Source organism: Ranitomeya imitator, chromosome 3, assembly GCF_032444005.1.
Source record: "Ranitomeya imitator isolate aRanImi1 chromosome 3, aRanImi1.pri, whole genome shotgun sequence".
Lineage (NCBI taxonomy): Eukaryota > Metazoa > Chordata > Amphibia > Anura > Dendrobatidae > Ranitomeya > Ranitomeya imitator.
The window spans coordinates 244,254,843-244,276,784 of NC_091284.1; the positions used below are offsets into that span (position 1 = coordinate 244,254,843).

Below are 21,942 nucleotides of genomic sequence, written 5' to 3' on the forward strand. Positions count from 1 at the left end.
GCTTCTACTCAATACTGAGCCAAGGGTCTGAATACTTATGACCATGTGATATTTCAGTTTTTCTTTTTTAATAAATTTGCAAAAATGACTACATTTATGTTTTTTCTCAGCCAAGATGGGGTGCAGAATGTACATTAATGAGAAAAAAATGAACTTTTGTGAATTTACCAAATGGCTACAATGAAACAAAGAGTGAAAAGTTTAAAGGGGTATGAATACTTTCCATACCCACTGTATAGCATATGAAGCTACCAGTAACAGTTTTACATCAAATAATTCTCATTCAGTACATCTCTGCACTTTTTTAATCTACTTTTCTTTAATATTCCTTCTGTTAAATCGTATTTTCCATTATATTTGGCTTGCAGTTCCCATAGCATAGTCTTATCAATCAAGTCCTAATCAGTTCACTCTATATCTTTCAGGTTGGATTTTACAGCAGCTAAAATGCCAAGTGCCAAGTTGACTGCATTTTCCCCAGTTGGTAAGTCAATTTTCTTTGAAGTAGATATTAAGACAGCTAGTGAATGTTAAATAACCTTATATTGTAGAGCAAAAATTGAGTGGTTATTCCTTCTGTCCTGCCAGTAAATTATGTGGAACATCTACTGCATGTCATTTTAATCGTCACTTTTGAGATGTTACTTCTTTTGGACGAGTTTCCATAACATGCTTCAAGTCTTGGAGATTGGATAGATTATCAGAAAGACAAAAGTAGCAATTGTCCAGGGGCCTCTTCCATCTATTGGTGGCCACCTCCAAAATCCCTTAAATGCTTCCAAGATACCCAAAGTGTTCTTCCAATAATGTAAATGTTTTAAAATTTGCCAAAAAAGGAACATTACACAGTTTCAATTCATTCATAGAGTTGGTAGGAAAAGATGTTAAGGACCCGGTCCAGTGGCCGTGTCAGTAATCTGTGGTCATGGGACAGGAGCCTTGAGAACTGCCTCCTACCTGACTGCATCCAATGCTCTTCCTATAATTAGCCAGCACATGTGCATGACGCAAAAGCAAAGTACTAAGCTGGCTAATCATAAGCCGAGGATACCATCAGATAGAAGGCCATTTTCAAGACCGATAACAAGGGTCCTTCAAATCAATTTGAACCAACTCTACTCATTTATATTGTTTTAGTGAGGGCCTGAAATCATTTTTTTTATTTTTTTCTGACCTCTTAATATATCTGCTCACATTGGAAATTGAAGAAATACAATAGACCATCTTTTCTGTTTGTCGTCAAAGGATGGAACAAAAACTTGATGACTCTAGCTTCTTTATCATTAGAGGGAGAATGGATCAACCATATTGGAACGCAACATTCTCAGTCCTTGTTTTCCACCAAAAAAATATTTTTGGACAGCCAGGCTGCCTTTATGTCAACTCAGTTTTTTAATTCTGGCAAAATTGGTGGCATCTGATAACAATTATCTTATATGTATTGCTAACATCATTTAGTGGTTCATTAAATCACTTTGTTACTGGGGGCCACTTTCCCAATGATACTGCAAGAACCATCGGCACAGAAAATTACGTGAGAAAACAGACGCATGTCCGCTGATGCAACTAAATATCAGCCAAGTTGTAATACTGAAACCCTGATTATCTTTTTTCTAAGTAACCAAAGTTACCATCGCTTATACAGTATGATAACGTGCTTGTATCGATGTAAGGATATTAGTTTTGTATAAATATTAAAACCAAAATTTTAATATCCATCTATTCATCCAAAAAAAGAAAGCTGCACATTGATTAGAGAGTGACTGCAAATCCCAGGACCCAACTCATAGGAGATACAATCTATCTTATTAATTGGAAGTTTCCCTTAATTTTTATAAAATTCTCAATCCATAGTTTACGTTTTGTGGTTACTAGTAAATCTGACAACAACCCATCCTACATCTGCAGAATTCGCAGTATCCACTATAGAAAAGATGAGCCGTAAAGAAGAGGAGAATGCTTGCATTTGGAAGAAACAAACAAACAACATACGTGAAACCTTCGTATTTATGGAAGTTCTTGGATCGTAAGTAATGCAGTCACTTTTTTCTGTAATATATTTAGGTTTTAGTTATGCTACATCTGTTCTTGTCTTTGGCTGCCGGCATGTCTTTATTAGAATTTTGTTATATGAAGCAAATAACACAATTCAAAAGTTTCACCAGATAAAAATTGGCCAAGTTGTGTTCTTATTTTATTGACACTGTTCTTCTACTCATTCGGTTTTTTCCAACATACAGTTCTGGAGAAATGGTCTTTTTTATTAGTGCTAATTTCTATGATCTTTACAGAGGGGGTGGTAATTGCCTTAGCAGGTAATAATACAGAGCAGACTCAAGACGAACCCCCAGAGAATACTGTGTGCAAACGCTCTCTTAGTCAACATTAAAAAAAACTGGCACTAAAGACAAAGTTACATAAGTCTGGAACTGTATGGTGGATTTAAAAAGCAAAACTACTTAGGCATATGATTTTCACCAACTCTTCCCCTTCCCTAATGGCAGACGTTGGGGAAAAGACTGATCGGTTAGGTTGGATGGTCAACGTGCCTGTTCCACCATCATCAGGCTGTGGCTTTTCTCCATATCCTCATTGAAAAAGCTGTCAGCCAAACAAGAGCTTGCGTCCTATAAAAGCCCAAATTTATCATTATCATATTTACTAGATGGTGGCCCGATTCTAACACATCGGGTATTCTAGAATATGCATGTCCATGTAGTATATTGCACAGCCCACGTAGTATATTTCCCAGCCACATAGTATATTGCCCAGTCATGTAGTATATTGCCCAGTGACGTAGTATATTGCCCAGCCACGTAGTATATTGCCCAGCTACGTCGTATATTGCCCAGTGACGTAGTATACAGCACAGAGCCACGTAGTATATTGCCCAGTGATGTAGTATAGAGAATAGGAGCCAGGTAGTATATTGCCCAGCCACATAGTATATTGCCCAGCCACGTAGTATATTGCCCAGTCACATAGTATATTGCCCAGCCACATAGTATATTGCCCAGCCACGTAGTATATTGCCCAGTCACATAGTATATTGCCCAGCCACGTAGTATATAGCCCAGTTATGTAGTATATTGCCCAGACACATAGTATATTGCATAATATCAATATAGGGTATTTGGATCATTGGATATTTCATTTCCTTGTTATTTCTTTGGGGTATATGCCGCCTTGGCCCATCTGGGGTTAATCAATCTCTTAATATATATATTTTATATATTTTTTTCTTATTTAATACTTGTTATTCCCCCTTTTCTAATAATTTTTATGATCTTCCTCACCCATATTATATGGATGGTCTTGCCTTGATAGTGTCACAATATTCCACTTCCCAGTTATTTTCCCTCAGAAGTTTGCGGTCCAAGTGCGTTACCATAACTACCTAGACGCGGCCTCTGGGGTGCGCATGCCCGGTCGGCATGAAGGGACTCGGCCGTTCCGCGTCTTTGCTGCTATGGAGACGTCGGGTACTCTGCCCCCGTACGTCCGGCGGCATGACGCGGTCGGCGGAAGTGCCGGAATGAAGGGACCGCGCATGCGCCGCCTACACCCGGGCCGTGGCGCTAGTTAAGGGGACATTATATAACGGCGCTCCTGCGCCTTAATAGCCACCCCCCTGACGAAGGATTAATATCCGAAACGCGCGTCGGGGCGCGTTCGCATGAGGACTGGGCTGACCCCGCTGATCTGGTCGTATAATTGAGGTATAGTGTGCTCCCCATATTACCATTTTACATGCTAGGATTATTCAGGCTGCTGTGATCCTCTTGGTCATTGGTGGATTTGAGTGATTCCTACTGCCCCCAACAAATAGAGTGACATTATTGCCCGTATTTAATATTGTACTGCGCACTTTTTCTGCCGTAACAGGCTATATTGCACTTTGGCACTTTTTGTTCTGCTTTTTTGCTTCATAGCAAGTAGCTAGTCTGAATAGACAGTATTTTTGTGCTTAGTTTATCACCAATCTTGGTAAATGTTGATGCATTATTGGCACTTTATTTTTGCACACTGTTGATATTTGTGTTTCCCCTTTTTATATTTTCTCATGTATATATTTTGGCACGTTGCACTTTGGCAGTCTAGCATATATATATATACGGACTTTTTGTGTTGCTTATTTTTATAAGTCTTCAGTTGGGCTATATACATTCTGTGGGAGCTACACCCCTTGTCTTATATATACTGTTGGGGTCAGCCTTTATTCTAGGTCTTTTATAATCTCTTAATTTTTATATTATTGTCATTTTTTGTTTTTTCCTCGTGCGGATTTTTTATGAGTATGTAAAATATACATCTTATTGCCACTGTATTCAATAAAGGCGTTTTTTTAATATATACTTCCTGTCTGGTGTTACATCTTGCTTTCATCCATATACTGGTTTTGGTTGCACCTATGCCCAGCCACATAGTATATTGCCCAGCCACGTAGTATATTGCCCAGTCACATAGTATATTGCCCAGCCACGTTGTATATAGCCCAGTTATGTAGTATATTGCCCAGACACATAGTATATTGCCCAGCCACGTAGTATATTGCCCAGTCACATAGTATATTGCCCAACCACGTAGTATATAGCCCAGTTACGTAGTATATTGCCCAGTGACATAGTATATTGCCCAGCCACATAGTATATTGCCCAGTGACGTAGTATACAGCAGAGAGCCACGTAGTATATTGCACAACGACGTAGTATACAGCACAGAGCCACGTAGTATATTGCCCAGCTACGTAGTATATTGACCAGCCACGTATGTCACAGGCTAAAAAATAAAAAATAAACATATACTCAGCTTCCGATCCGAGGGCCCCTTGTAGTTCTGTCGCCTGTGCGTGGTGCAGGTGGCAGCTTCCGGTCCCAGGGTGTGATGACGTCGCGGTCACATGACCGTGACGTCATAGCAGGTCCTTCTCGCGCAGGCGCACATGACCTGTGATGATGTCGTGGTCACATGACTGTGACGTCATGGCAGGTCCTTCTCACGCAGGCGCGCAGGACCTGTGATGACATCGCGGTCATATGACCGTGACGTCATGGCAGGACCTTGTCGCATACCATCCTTAGCACCGGAACCTGCGGCTTGCATGGAGCGGTCACCGGAGCGTCGCAAAAGGTGAGTATATAATGATTTTTTATTTTTTGTAATTATTTTTAACATTAGATCTTTTTACTATTGACGCTGTATAGGCAGCATCAATAGTAAAAACTTGGTCACAAAGGGTTAATAGCGGCATTAACGGAGTGAGTTACCCGCGGCATAACGTGGGCCATTACCGCTGGCATTAACCCTGTGTGAGCGGTGACTACGGGGAGTATGGAGCGGGTTGCGGGCAGTGGGCACTGACTGCAGGGAAGTAGGGAGGGACTAATCGGACTGTGGCCGTCGCTGATTGGTCGAGGCAGCCATGACAGGCAGCTGGCGAGGCCAATCGGCGACTTGGATTCCATGACAGACAGAGGCCGCGACCAATGAATATCCGTGACAGAAGGACAGACAGACAGAAAGACGGAAGTGACCCTTAGACAATTATATAGTAGATCATTATCATGTTTAACACTACATATTACACACATACTACTACATATTACTAAATGGTTTCCTCTTCTGCAGTCTTCATTCATTAGCCAATATGTTCTACGGAATTCAGCCTACGTTGGTCATCATAAGTAGGTGGACATGTTGTTATTCATACCAGAATGCAATCACGAGGCATTACATGGGCCGCACATCCCTGCTGAAAGCATTTAATGTCCCTGACTGCCATCTGCCTGCTAGGAATCCAATTAGAGAACTAGGGGTTAAATAGAGACTTTAAATGCAATGGTGCTAGCTTAGGTCTAAGATATGTTTCCTAGAAGTGTTTTGCAAATACATAAATCTTTTAGCGAACTATGTTAAGATGCAATGCCTTATAACTGTTTTGCTTCCCAAGATGATATACTAATGAAATGACCCATAATATACTCAGACCAGGCCATTTTTTTCAAATCTGACCAGGGCCCCTTTATGTGGTAATAACTCTGGAACGCTTCAACTGATTCTGAGAATGTTTTTTATGACATGTTGTACTTCATACTAGGGGTGAATTTGCATTTTTTTATTAAACTGTAAAACAATTGACAAAAAATTTGAAAACGTTGCAGTTTTCAAACTCTTAATTTTTAGGCCAAGCAAAATAGATAATAAATAACATTTCCCACACGTCTACTTTTCATCAGCATCATTTGTAAACTTTTTTTGGGTTAGAAAGTTACAAGGGTTAACAATTCACCAGCAATTTCTCATTTTTCCAACAAAATTTGCAAAACCATTTTTTTTAGGGACTACATTTCTTTTGAAGTGACTTTGAGGGTCTATGTGACAGAAAATACCCAAACGTGACACTATTTTAAAAACTACACCCCTCAAAGTGCTCAAAACCACGTTCAAGAAGTTTACTAGCCCTTTAGGAGCATCTTCAGAATTAAAGCAATGTGGAAGAAAATAAAGAAAATTTTACGTTTTCCAACCAATATATTGATTCAGCCACAAATATTGCATTCAATAGGGTAACAGGACGAATGAACCATACAATTTGTTGTGCAGTTTCACCTGAGTATGCCGATACCCCATATATGGTGGAAAACTACTTTTTGGTATACAGCAGGGCTCGGAAGGGAAGGAGCACATAAATAGCGGATACCATATCGTGTTTACAGCGCCCCTGATATGCCTAAGCAGAGGAAACTCCCCCAGGAATGACCCCATTTTGGAAACTACACCCTCAAAGAATTTATCTAGAGGTGTGATGAGCACCTTGAACCTGCAGATGCTTCACAGCATTTTATATCATTGAGCCAAGAAAATAAAAAATCACATTATTCCCACAAAAATGTTGTTTTAGCCACTAGTTATTTATTTCCGTAAGGGCAAGAGGAGAAAATGGACCAAATAATTTTTTGAGCAATGTCTCCTGAGTGCATTAATGTCCCATTTGTGGTAGAAAGCTGCTGTTTGGGCACACGGCCTGGCTCCGAAGGGATGAAAGGGAAGAAAGAAAAATTACATTTTTACCACTAAAATGTTGTGTTAGCCCCAAATGTAACATTTTTATAAGGGCTAAAAGGAAAAAAATGAACCTCACAATTTGTTGTACAGTTTCTCATGAGTGCGCCAATACATGTAATTGGAAACACTTTTCAGGCACAATGGAAGAAGGGAAAGAGCAGCGTGTTGTAGTGCACATTTTGTGGCATGGTATGCAGGGGCCATATGACAATGTCAGAGTCCTTAAGGAGCAAGAACAGCACAACCACCCATAAAAAGCCCCTTTTCAAAAACTATACCTCTCAATGAATTCATCTAAGGGTGCAGTGATCATATTGACCCCATGGTTGTGTCACAGAATTTTATACCATTGGGCAGTGAAGAAAAAAATACATTTTTACCACAAAAATTTAGTTTCAGCCCCAAATTTTACATTTTCACGTGGGAAATGGGGAAAAATGGCGACAAAATTTGTCCCACAATTTCTACTGAATGAGGCAATACTCTATATGTGGCTGTATAGTACTGCTTTGCCACGTGGCAAGACTCAGGAGGGACGGAGTGGTATTTGACTCTTGAAGAACAAATTATCTGGTTGGTTTGGCTGGTGCAGAGGTCGTCATGACAATGATCAAGCCCACAGAGCTGTCGATCTCTCAGTCTTCTATATGCTGTGATCGATATCGTGGCATTTATGAGGTTAAATGACTTGAGGCAGTGCTTTAACTTAAATTGAGCTCCTGGAGGCAATCGCAATGGCCTCACATGATTGCTATAATGTACTCATAGGTCGGGAACCCCTATCCAACCATGACGTATGGTTACGTCATAGGTTGTGAAGGTGTTCTTAAATAGCTCCCCGACAAAGTATGGTGCCCCGAAAACCTCCACAAAGTATGATGTCCCCACATCTCTCCACATAGCTTATTATTATCCCCACCACCCCCACACACAGTATAATTCCCTGACAGATCTCCAACACAGCGTGATATCTCTCGATCCCCCACACAGTCTGATCTCCCACTATCCCGTACATACACAGTACGATAACCCCCACAGCTCAGTCAGATAGTATGATGAGCCTCAGCCCTCCACACACAGAGTGTGATGCCCCCATAAAGCACCCAAAGCAGTATGATTCCTACACATCTCCCACACAGTATGATCGATCCCACAACCCCCACACACCGTATGATGGACACAACTCCCCACATAGTATGATGGACCTCATAGCCATCTACACACAATATGATATCACTCACAACTTCTTATATAGTATGATGAAGCCCGCAGCACCCCACCCATACAGTATGATGCCTCACAGCCCCCCACACACAAAATTGATGGCCAAACTGACCCTATACACTATGAAGAGCCCACAGCCCTACTCAGAGTATAATAGCCCTTCACAGCCCATCACACAAGTATGATGTCTCCACAATTCCCCACACAGTATTTAGGCCTCACAAATTCCTCCAAGTACTGACAATTATAAATTTACAAGATGGAGGCCCGATGCTATTGCATCGGGAGGGTGGTTTTGCGGGCGGGGGAGTCCCAGCAGCGGGGGGTCCAGAGACCTAATGTGAGGGTGGATTTGTGGCGGGGAGTCCCAGCAGCGGGGGGTCCGGCGATAGCCCACTGGAGGTACTGCGCAAGGGCCTGGTACCACCAGCGGGTGCCATATTGGAATACCCATCACTTGGTTATTCCAATTTGGCGACCGGCGTACTACCAGTGCGGCGTGGTGGATTGTGGAATTCGAGGACGTCCAGACGGAAGTGGATGACAGACAATTTAAGGTAATTATATAAATAGAATTAAGTAAATAAAAAATAAAACAAAACTACTCGCATAACACAGTTTCCCTGATGTGTGTGAACTAAGGCTCATGCAGTAGATGCAGTGTGGTGAGGAAAACCACTGGTCCCAGGCCTTTGGCTGCCCCGGGTGGTGGGCCCAAAGGGAACAGCCAAAGAGACACACATTGCCTGGGTATAGTGTATATCAACAAAAAGCCATATATTGCTCAGTGGCAATGCAGTGCCAAGATACCTTCAGTCCACTAGTGAGTAAACCTGATTTTTATAAGCTTACAGCTGCAGATTGTATGTTTTCGAGCCATGCAAATGTCAAAAGGGAGCAATGTGAATGTGGAATAGCCTGAAACTAGTAAGCCCGAGATCATTGCTATGCTTAGATCGCACAGCCCTGGATGCACAGATACTGAAGCTTTGATGATGGTCGCTTTATATCACTCAGAGAGATTGACTCTGGTATCCAGGCAACACAAGCACCATTATCATTACCGGGAGACTGTGCCGCATTCACTTTACAGCACTGTAATTTAAGGGAAAAAACATTTGGTGGGGGTTGCATTCACGAGCTCTTCTAGCAGTTGTCTGCTGCCACTTTAACTCTGCCACCGGAAAAACAAACATTGAGCAAATGATCATTTATAAAGATCTCACTTATCTAGACCTTTCATATTAAATAGCCCTAAGAGCTTAAACCTAGCTGTCTTTTTACACGACTGCTGCTACTCACCATACTTCTTTTTGAAAAGTATTCGGTCGTCTCAGGGTATCCTACTCTATATATTAACGGTCTGTTGTTAGGGTATGTGCAAACACAAATTTTTCGATGACTTATTTTATATAGCGTATTTTGTTGTATTTTTTGGTCGTTTTTTCCAACGTCTTTGCTACAGGCATTATTTTTTTTTACTTGTACTTTTTAATTTAGTGAGCAGCTTCCAAACGAAAGTCCCCCCGAAGAATTGTCGGGTCACTTCTTTTAACGGCTTTTGCCTCTTTGGAAATACGAAGTGGTTAAAAAAACCTCCATTTTTAAATTGCAGTGCATATGTTCATTATTTTTAGTGTTTATTTAGCACTTTCTAAGCCGGATTATATTTGTAAAAATTTCACTGACATGATTGATGAGCAATCCATCCATTAAAGGGGTTATCAGGTCTAAAATGATAAGTATGAAGTCACTCAGTGTGACTGCAGACTTATGAATCCCCCCAGCGTACGCTGTTCGCTACGAAGATTCTGAGCTGGGAACGGCGGTGATATATGCAATATGCAATGTGGATATTCCTAGTAGGGCTCGTCTAGTGGGCACAGCTGTTCTGCGTTTCTTTACACCTGTAGTTATAGTTAACATTTGCAGAAACAAATATGACCAGGCAGATGACATTTGGCAGGCAGGCTGGTGTTGGCCACCAAAAGTGATCTTTCATATATAATTTGTAAGCCGTGGTTAGTCGAATTGTTCAAACTAGCCATTTTATCAAACTTTATTTATGTGCATGAGTGAATGCATACCCAGCAGCTAGAATGAGTCTTGCAGAAATCCACATGCTTGACCCAAATATATCCCAGTTTAGATGAATGCAAATGATTTTTAATCACAGAAATTTCTGCAACACATCTGTTTTTTGTGAATATATCATTTCAGACTCTTTCTTCTGATTTTTAATTCCCACTATCATTGTTTATAGCCATCTCGGTTGACCTGTCAGGATGGACCCATAAGCTGTTTTTTAAAAGAGCTGCCCTAATCTACTGTAAACTATAAATGTTAACATTTAACCAATGTCGTAGCAGTCCCAGCATTTATTGCACATTGCCTTCCAAAAATGCTTGTGAAGACAAGCATAGCTCCTATTACAGTATTGCTATCCAATTACACCAGAGTAACAACACCAAGCAACGATTCAGGTTTTTTCCATTAGTCACAATAATTAAGTAAATCAAAATTACCAAATTGTGTAGAATGTCATGTGGGAGATTAAAGGGAACCTGTCACCCCCAAAATCGAGGGTGAGCTAAGCCCACCAGCATCAGGGGCTTATCTACAGCATTCTGGAATGCTGTAGATAAGCCCGCCAATGTATCTTAAAAGATAAGAAAAAGAGATTAGATTATACTCACCCAGGGGCGGTCCCGCTGCGGTCCAGGTCCGATGGGTGTCGCGGTCCGGTCCGGCGCCTCCCATCTTCATCAGATGATGTCCTCTTCTGGTATTCACGCTGCGGCTCCGGTGCAGGCGTACTTTGTCTGCCCTGTTGAGGGCAGTGCAAAGTACTGCAGTGCGCAGGCGCCGGACCTCTCTGACCTTTCCGCCTGCGCACTGCAGTACTTTGCTCTGCCCTCAACAGGGCAGACAAAGTACGCCTGCGCTGGAGCCACAGCATGAAGACCAGAAGAGGATGTCATCCTATGAAGATGGGAGGCCCCGGACCAGACCGCGACACCCACAGGATCGGACTCCCCGCCCAGGTGAGTATAATCTAACCTCTTTTTCTCATCTTTTTGGATACATCTGGGGCTTATCTACAGCATTACAGAATGCTGTAGATAAGCCCTTGATGCCGGTGGGCTTAGCTCACCGTCGATTTTAGGGGTGACAGGTTCCCTCTAAAGGTTTGCTACACTTGGTATTGTGTCTCAGGGCTCAATGGATCACTGAAATCAATCTTAAACACATGATAATTAATTTTCTAGGCGATTCTAATGAAAGAAAAACTACTTAAAAATGATGTTCCACATTATTAAGCAGACTACAGGTTTCAAGCAATATGGGAAATAAAAAGGATCTCTCTGCAGCTGAAAAGCGTTAAATAGTGCAATGCCTTGGACAAGGTATGAAAACATTAGATATTTTATGAAAACTTAAGAGTGATCATCATACTGTGAAGAGATTTGAGACTGAAACAGAGCACAGACAGAGTTAATGCAGATAAAGGCATAATGAGGAAGGTTTCTGCCAGACAAATTCATTGGATTAAGAGAGCAGCTGCCAAAATACCGTTACAAAGCAGCAAACAGTTATTTGAAGCTGCTGGTGCCTCTGGAGTCTCTCGAACCTCAAGGTGTAGGATCCTTCAAAGGCTTGCTGTGGTGCATAAACCTACTATTCGGCCATCCCTAAACAGTGTTCACAAGCAGAAACAGTTGCAGTGGGACCAGACATACATGAAGACTAATTTCCAAACAGTCTTGTTTACTGATGAGTGTCGAGCAACCATGGATGGTCCAGATGGATGGAGTAGTGGATGCTTGGTGGATGGCCCCCATGTCCCAACAAGTCTGCAATGTCAGCAAGGAGGTGGAGGAGTCATGTTTTGGGCCAGCATCATAGGGAAACAGCTGGTAGGGCCCTTTAAGGCTCCTGAAGGTGTGAAAATGACCTCTGCAAAGTATATAGAGTTTCTGACTGACAACTTTCTTCCATAGTATAAAAAGCAGAAATGTGCCTTCAGGAGCAAAGTCATCTTCATGTATGACAATGCACCATCTCATGCTGCAAAGAATACCTCTGAGTCATTGGCTGCTATGGGCATAAAAGGAGATAAACTCATGGTGTGGCCACCATCTTTCCCTGGCCTCAACCCTACAGAGAACCTTTGGAGTATCATCAAGCAAAAGATCTATGAGGGTGGGAGGCAGTTCACATCAAAACAGCAGCTCTGGGAGGCTATTCTGACTTCATGCAAAGAAATACAAGCAGAAACTCTACAGAAACTCACAAGTTCAATGGATGCAAGAATTGTGAAGGTGATATCAAAAAAGGGTTCCTATGTTAACATGTAACTTGGCCTGTTAGGAGGTTTTGGAGTTAAATAGCTTTTTGTTCATTGAATGTGACCTCCGAATGCTGCAAATTCCACAAATGAGCATTTTAGCTCTTTAAAACATATCAAATGTTTAGAAATTCTACTGTGCCTAATAATCTGGAACAGTGCATTTTGAGTCTTTATTCATTTTGGAGATTATACTGTTATCATAGGGAGGTTTCTTCAATAAAATTCAATGTATACTCTAACGGGAGATTACTTTTATTAGACTGACTGTCATTTGCACCGACCATTTAGGAAAATCCGAGAAAAATATAATTTGCAGAATAATTTGGAACAGGGTGTATATGAGATAAATGCAAACAATTAAAATTGCTCTTCTGCCTGCAAGTCAGATCAATCTAACTTCAAGAGCGGGTGGTCATTATAAAAGGTATACATCAGGGGATTGTTATATCCTGATCTATGGACAAAACATTGATAGCCTGTGCACTGTAAGCTTGATTTATAAGGGTGAACTTGGCCGACATCTATTTTTACGTCCTTAAACACCTAACATAGAGGTCCATAGGGTGTGTGCATGCGGTTGCGTTTTGGTTGAGGAACAATGCTTCCCGGTTTCTTCTGTATTACATGACAGAGTGCATAACAGTTTAAGATGGAAGCACCTTACTTGTGAGGGACGGTACATATACATAACAGGTTACACTGGGGGCCTCCATGTTCCCAGTACAGGGCCACAAGGGTCAATGACTTTCGTTGTGACCACTGCACCCTAGTTGCACTCTTGTGAACGATGTAAGGAAGCTCTCTCTAACTACCACCTTAAGGACATGATCCAGCCTGGCTGATCCCGTATTCTTTCACTAGAACCTCCGGGTCTGGTTAACACTGAGACTTACTTTAACGTCTCCGCATAGGTGCACCAACTTGCCTGCTTTGAGGAGAAACTGACATCTTTGTTGCTTGATAATGAAGTATCGTGCTACCTTTTTTGTGCCTGCTCTTCTCTGCACATGCCACATATGGCTGAAAATGGTGAAAGTACACTTCCTTTCTCTGTAGCTGAATTAGACTGACTGAAAAACAGGAACTAAGTTCTAGTGGCCCACTCACTGCTCCCCACACAATGGACTGGCCTTACAGTTAACCCCGTCCACCCTTATACTCAGGAAAACTGCAGCCTACATAAGGATTAAAACACACAAAACAACAGGTCACATTAAATACCCATTCAGAAGTCTTCAAAGACATCTGTATGTCTAGTCAATGAATCTATAGTTTTGCTAATAGCCAGAGCTTTGAACAGCTTTAGCTGTGACAATTACTACTAGATTATTATGCATCCATCATTATACTTTCATCTGTGTGCCATATGAAGCAGAAGATTACCTCTTATTTCATGCATAATGGACATTAAACAAAATGCAAAATCATTCATGTGATGTAACCATAATGTAGCAGTCCTCCAGCATCTCATAGCATTGTCTAATAATATCTGATCACAATGGGTTAGACGTTACTTTTAGTTCCCAAATTATTAAATAATTTCCATTAAAGAGTTATCTGGGTATTGTTGGATAGTGCTTGTTTATATAGACTCCTGAAACAGGGCCAGGATGGAATGCTCAAGGGACGCAAGATGCTACCTCCAGTTAGACACTGAACACGTGGAAGCTGACCCAGCGGGACCGGCCGGCTGGCAGAAATTGCAGGAGGTGGAGAACTTGGCATGTGGCAAACGGCTGGAGCGGGTAACAGGCTGTAACTGGCAGGCACTGGCACAGAAGGTACTGGCGTAGTCTGGAGAGATGTAGAGAAATGTGGGAACACTGTGGAGACAAACTGGAATTGCAAGATGCTAGTGGAGCACAGGCACGCAGGTTTGGAGAACCTGGGAATAGCAACAGGAAACACTTGTTGCTCAGGTACCTCCCTAAGGGCAGAGGTGCCTGAAATAATGCAGGAGACTCAGCTATTGGCTGAGACCTATTTTTGAAAAAGGAGCACTGCCTCTTTAAGAAACTGGGAGTGCGCGCACCCTCAGAGCCACTCCAGGAGACCTACAGGCCATGCACAGTATCTAGGAAGCAGAGGCAGGAGCTGACAGTGTGGGACAGGGGACGGGAACCCCAGAAGACTGGCGTCCTTGCTAGGCACTGCGCTGAAGCGACGGCCCTGAGGCACAAGGTGAGTATCGGGAAGCGGACCGGGCATGGGGCAGAGGCACTACACTTTGTTAGGGCATGTTAGGTTAGGCTATGGGTTGAACTAGATGGACTTAAAGTCTTCCTTCAACCTTAATAACTATGTAACTATGTAACTTTAGGCCCTTTAGAGATCATTTAATCTTTAACTTGCTCACCTGTTCACAATAACAGTAATTTTGACCAGGGGTGCCAAAACTTTTACATACCACTGGATTTGTGTCATATTGTTCTATGCAGTAGTATAGCTACCGGGTGCCGCCACCCTTGGCCCCCCACTCTGAGGGGCCCACCTGGAGCTATACTACTTCTAATTGTATCGGCGTGCGCAGCAAGTTCTTATGTATCAGCATTTGCTGATAGCCGATACAGATGAAAGCAAGTTGGAGGAGGGAGTGTCAGCTGATGCTTCCTCCCCATCAATCTTCCGCAGCATCTGATGTCCCAGCGCAATGACGTCACTAAATGGTGTCCTGTGCACTGAGGTGTGTGGGACCCCAGGAGTTTGGGTACCACAGTAGTGCTGTCTTCCTCACTGGGAAGATAGTGCTATATCTGGAGACAAGTGAGGTTTCCTTTGGTTGGTTTACATACGGACAACACCTTCCACATCCAGGCCAGGAGGGGGTGCTCCAAGTCCTGTTTTAGGGCAGCTTCCCTCACTAAACATCCTGGTTTGGAGGCGGAGAGAGCTCAGTTTGTAGCAGAAGTCTGTGTGCGAGGACAGAGGAAAGAGAGAGCTCCAGGAGGCCATGAGCAGGCCTCTGAAGATTATCAGCACAAGAATCCGGGTACCGGGAGCCCAAGGCTTTTGTAGATTATAAAACACAGAGCAGAACCAGAGGGTATTGTTCTACAAGGACTTTTCCCTTAATTACCTGTGGCACAGCAGCACTCAGTAGCCTGGAGTCGCAGCTAGAGGACACCAACAGTCACTGCTCGAGCTGCCTGCCATACAGGTACCTGTCCTAGGACAGCAGAATGATTAAAGACCTTGTTGACCTTGTTGAGACACTTAGTGGCAGCAGGGACTAGAGACAGAAAGCGCAGAGTGGTAGGCTCTCACCTGACTTACCCAGGGAAACTTGCTTGTCTCTGGACTGCCCGGACTTCTCTACCTGCCCTGTGGTCTGGTGCCCTGGACTGTGGATGCTGAGGTCTTCAGTAAAGGTAAAGAGATGCAACCTTGTGTCCTTGTTCTTCTCTGCACCTCTCACTATACCACCATCTACACACCGGGAGCCCTGGGGATATACTTCAACTGTGGGAAGATATACCATCTAGCTGCCATAGCATCACCCCAGCGAACCCCTTAAAGCAGCGTTGGTCCCCACTGACCGAATACCTCAGGTGGTGTCACGAACATAAACTTTATCCCTTTAAAGACCTTTCCCCTTTTATATGGGCGCCCAGGGCCACGGACCAGGTCACAGCCACCATGACATCCCCCTGTGAACACCGGACCCGGTACGGAGCACCCCTAGCCCGGGGGGCGACTCAGGTGTGCGATGCTTCAGAAGACAATCTGGTGCTGAGGACTCGGAGGCAAGAGCAGCGTAGGAACGGGGAGGAGAGGTGAGTATTGAATTTTATTATTTTTAGACCACTGCAGATAAAACTGTATTGAGGGCGATGGGGGTATATTATACTGTAGAGACAATGGAGGGTGCTTTATACATGAGGGGGGATGCTTTATACTGTATGGAAAATGGGGGGTGCTTTATGCTGCATGGATCATGGAGGGGGAAACTGTATACTGCATGGACCATGGAGGGGGATGTTTTATATTGTATGGACCATAGGGGGTGCTTTACACTGCATGGAATATAGAGGGGGTGCTTCATACTGCATGGACCATGGAGGGGGGTGCTTTATACTGCATGGACCATAGTCGGTGCTTCATTCCACATGGACAATGGAGGGGGTGCTTTATACTGCATGGACCATAGAGGGGGGTGCTTCATACTGTATGGACCATAGGGGGTGCTTTACTGCATGAACCAATGAACCATAGAGGGGGGTGCTTCATACTGCATGGACCATGGAGGGGGGTGCTTCATATTGTATGGACCATAGTGGGTCGTTTATACTGCATGGATCATGGAGGGGGATGCTTTATACTGCAGGGATCATTGAGGGGGGTTGCTTTATATTGTATAGACAATGGGAGGGTGCTTTATACTTGAGGGGGGATGCTTTATACTGCATGGACCATGGAGGGGGGATGCTTTATACTGCATGAATCATGCAGGAGTGGTGCTTTATACTGCATGGATCATGGGGGAGTGTATTAAACTGTATAGACAATGGGGGGTGCTTTATACATGAGGGGGAAGCTTTATACTGCATGGATCATGGAGGGGGTGCTTTATACTTTATGGACCATGGGGGAATGTATTATATTGTATGGACAATGGTGGGTGCATTATACATGAGAGGGATACTTCATACTGTATGAACCATGGAGGAGGGATGCTTTATATTGTATGGACCATGGAGGATGTGTTATACTGTATGGACCATGGGGGGATGTATTATGCTGTATGGACCACGTAGGTATGCATTATGCTGCATGGACCATGGGGGGATGCATTATGCTGTATTGACCATGAGGGGATGCATTACACTGTGAGGACCCGGGGTGACTCATTATATTGTATGGACCATGGGGGATGTATTATACTGTATAGGGCATTGGGTGCATTATACTACATGGGACATGGGGTGCATTATGCTGTATGGAGGACTATGTGGGGCTTTTAAAATATTTGAAGGCTTACGTGGGAGTCTTTAAACTGTATGCAAACTATTATACAGTGTGAAAGTTTGTGCAGGGTCCATCATACCGTGTGGGGGCAATATGCAATGTGGAGAGGTGTGGGGCCATTATACTACATGGAGGGCTGTGTGGGGTTAACAATTGGGTGATTATACTGTATTGGGGTCACCATACTTTTCTGGGACGGTTGCGGGGTGGGGTACAGGAGGTTCATCATACTGTGTGTGTGGAGGGTACTGTGGAGGAATTCACTATGGGGGTATCTCAGTGTTTTGTGGGGCACTTTTGTTGACCTCATCATCATACTTTACAAGTGTAATCTAAGGAATTCTAGGGCTTCAGTAGGAGGAAAATTAGTGGGCACACAGTACCACACAGTAGGTGCAGTAACAGGGACACATATGGCAGTAGCGGCTCAGCATTGGGTTATCAGCAGGATGAGTAGGTTGTAGATAAATGAAGATGGTGCAGGAAATGTGAGAAGTCAGATGTGTCTTTGTTGTAATCTCTGCAGACGACTCCTGGCTGGAGAAGTCATCATGTCGGTCTGGATGGATGGAATAGACAGGAAAAGTGAACGACTCCAGACTTATGTGAAGTCACATAATTTTGGTGCAACTGGTGGCTGTGCTAAAATGATTAGACTTTTAGCATTCTTACGCCATTTTTGCCCAGCTTGAGCAAAGTGATCAGAGCTGGGGCAGTGCAAGTGCGTGGTTGGTGACCACTACTCGTCAGATTTATGATCAGCGGAGACATTTACCACACAACAAATTTTACCCCAATAAGGACTGGAGTCGGATTTGAGGCGAGGCACAGACAGAGGGGGACGTCACTCATACAGCACTCCTGATTCATAAATAGGCGTAAACCTCTTCATGAATTATGAGCATCAGACTCCAGCCCAACTCCTCATCAAGACTGTCAAGAACAACACTGGTCTTGAAGAATCGGGCACTGTGACTTTATGTATTCAAAATAAATTGTATCATTTATGGGATTTCCACATTGAGCACACCTACTCCTCGGATATTTGTGTGTGAACACCATGTTCGATTTTACTATGTATCAATCTCTATAGAACCATTTCATTCAAGATTCTCGTCCTATAGAAACACATGTATGACACTGTTTGCTTGTCATCATGAGTTACGATCACATTGCCTTCATCATTTAAGAGATTATTGGCTCGTGTAAACGAACCCTTGGTTTTCTATCAAATTTTGGTCTTTTTCGAGGTTTGGTAAATTTTTGATCATTTAGGCAAATTGTGAAGGAAGAAAAAACATTAATTTGAGCAAAGACTCTCTGACAATTGTAATGTTTTGTAAAATTGCTTTTACTCTATTATTTAGTCAGGGGGGTCAGAAGAAGCTGTGTATGAATATATAATAAAAAATGGAATGAGAGACTAAAAACATTCAGCTTCAGTACTACTGAACATAGACCTATCTTTGTGTAGTTAGAAAATGAGAATGTAGGTAAGCGAAACCACACATGGTTGGTGAAAGTAGGGCAAGGGGATGAAGATAATTTGCTGATAAGGCTTTGCCTGGTCAATCCAGGTTTACAGATGGTAAAGGTTTGTTGCATAAGTCTTCCTTGTGTAACTAGGATTTCAGATTTAACTTTTGATATGCTGAAATGGCTCACTAGCAAATTGCCGTTCAAGTGAAAGCTTATAAATGGAGCTTTGGTCTGTTATACTTACAATTTACTGCTTATGGTAATTGAAATCTATGAATGCTAAAGATTTTCTATTAATAAGCTAAAAGTATAAATGTTATCACATAGCCAGTCTTAGGCCAAATGATATAGCTCATGTGATAAAGCAGTTAATGTATTAATCAAACTTTTGTATGCTGGTAGTTTTCTGATCAATTCCTTTGACTAAAAATAATGATAGACAAAAGGCAAAATATTTTTATTTTCTTTGTTTGTAAAAGATGATTCTAGAGTCTTCTTCTTTTCCTTATCCCACAGCCATAAGAGATTTGGAATTATCAGAGGATTCCATCAAAATCCACATAAAAGTGTCTTAAATCTACAGCCAGCCTAGAAAACTACATGATACTTTTCATTGGCGTTCATAAAAATCATGGGGGTACATCACACCCCCCTCAAAAAGAAATTGTCTTAGTAGGCAAGATTATACCTCCCAACTTTTAAAATCAGGGAGAGGTACATCACTGCAGGTACACGGTAATAATACCAATACTAAAGCCCCTTAGTGTTCTCACCCACTACTATACTCCATTCATTTCCCTTATTGAGTGTAATGCTGTATCAAATATTCCACATATTGCATGATATCAATGAGCTGCAATATTATCTCTTGTATGCACTATATATTGTCCCATACAGCATTATAAATTAAATAAGCAGCAAAAAAAGAGAAAAAAATGCCAGGACTAATGTAATTTCAAAGAATAATAAAAGATGTATATTTTATTGGAATCAACATTTAAAATACAAAAGACAGACACATAAAATGGCAGGTGAGAAAATGGGGGCACTGCAGTGAAACGGGTGATTCAATATTCATACTGCCCAGGCATAGCAAATGTATTATCAGATATACTGCATTATCATGTAATAATATCAAAAGGTTTCTTTTAGTCCAGGTAGATATACTGTATATGAACAAATTTATACATGCATACTGTCGTGACACCTAATGTGTCACTGGCGCTGCCTAGGGGGCGCTATCAGGGGAGGGGCACGAATAAATGTAGTGAGTGCAGAAACAAGTCACACTCTAATGCAGTGAGCACAGGACCTGGCACAGAGCAGTCAAGTGACCAGGGGGTGGAGCCACAGCACGTAAGTGTAGGGAATGACACTAAACACACAGTGGGCAGGGCACAGACAGAAACCATAGTCAAATAGAGCCGTGGGTCAAATCCAGGAGGGAGTGAAGTACCTTAGGGATAATACAAAGAGTAAACAAGGACAAGCCAAGGGGTCTGAACCAGAAGAGACAGAGCAGTACAAAGCAGAATGCAAAGACGGAAGTAAGAGAACAAAACCGAGTCATACACAGCAAGGCACAACATTTAGGGACAAGAACCTGGGCCAGCAACCACAAGCCGAGTATACGTAAGTATCAACGACACCCAATCCAGGAACTGCCAACATTAAATAGCTGCCCCAGAACCAGAGAGGCGGTCGAAAATTAACTCTGACGTGACCAGGATGGAGGCCGTACCATCCTGTCGAGAGTCATGACACATTCAATACGGAGTAATTCCTAACAGAGAAATTTGAAGGTCACATTAATAAAGGGACTCCACAGTAAAAAAGTAATTCAATATTTTCTCTGCCCAGGCACAACAAGAATTTATCATATATATTATTTAATAATGATATCATAAATTGTAGCCAGGGTGTGTAGAAACAGGCAAGTTATGTGCACATGAAGTACAGAGTAACCCCCAATGGGAAAGATGAGGAATTACACATAATAAAGAGTAACTTACCGTACTCCCCCACCAAGGACCCCTGACAAAGCATTTGCAAAATGCGCATTTGGTCCTTGTTAAAGATTACTCCATAGTGTATGCACATATAAATTTGTTCATATATTTCTACCCAGGCTAAAAGAAACCTTTTGATATAATTACATGATAGTATATCTGATAAAACATTTGCTATGCCTGCTGGGCAGTATGAATATTGAATCACCCCAATCATTATAGTGCCCCCATTTTCTCACCCACCATTTTATGTGTCTGTCTTTTGGATTTCTAAAGGTTGATTCAAATAATATATACAACTTTTATTATTCTTTGAAATTAAATTAGTCCTGGCATTTTTTTCTCTTTTTCGGTGCTTATACTGTATGATATCCACAGAGGGAATTCCCCCCACAGTCCCACCTCACGCACATATGCAAATTAGGAATACACCACAGTGCCAGCAACAAAGCATGATGGTCACTGCACTGAAGGCTCCATCAACACAGAAGGGCTGATGTCCCTTGAATTCTAAAACTTGCTAATGGCAATTGGTTTCCAGCAGGACATTTCTTATGATATCTTAAAGGCTATGTACATATTTTCATACAATTCTTTCAATTGCTCATTCACTTCTTGAATGCAAAGCTAAAGGGGATGTACCCTTCAGAAAATCCTGGTGCTCAAGTGTAAGAAGATGAAGCGGACTGGGGGTACCACTCTTGCGCTGGTTCTGGAACTGTCGGGACTGTCACCATTATTGCACGGGGGAGAGCTTTCTGGCCCAGACCGACCTATGCAGATGTCAGCAGGGGGCGGGTCAGAGATAAAAAGGGGCTGCACACAGGAAAAAGACAGGAGTCCCGGCAG

The 21,942-nt window shown here is 42.5% G+C and overlaps 1 protein-coding gene across 4 annotated transcripts in view; it reads left to right on the forward strand.

The window, feature by feature from the left end:
* The window catches only part of LOC138669647 (probable myosin light chain kinase DDB_G0271550), a 223,709-nt gene that overhangs the window by 170,170 nt on the left and 31,597 nt on the right, over window positions 1–21,942 (forward strand). For all 4 annotated transcript variants that reach the window (XM_069756302.1, XM_069756304.1, XM_069756301.1 and 1 more), the window contains 2 exons: window positions 426–484; window positions 1,909–2,026. In XM_069756302.1, coding sequence (XP_069612403.1) covers window positions 448–484; window positions 1,909–2,026 — 155 coding nt within the window. In that variant the 5' untranslated portion in view covers window positions 426–447. The remainder of the gene's footprint in view (window positions 1–425; window positions 485–1,908; window positions 2,027–21,942) is intronic.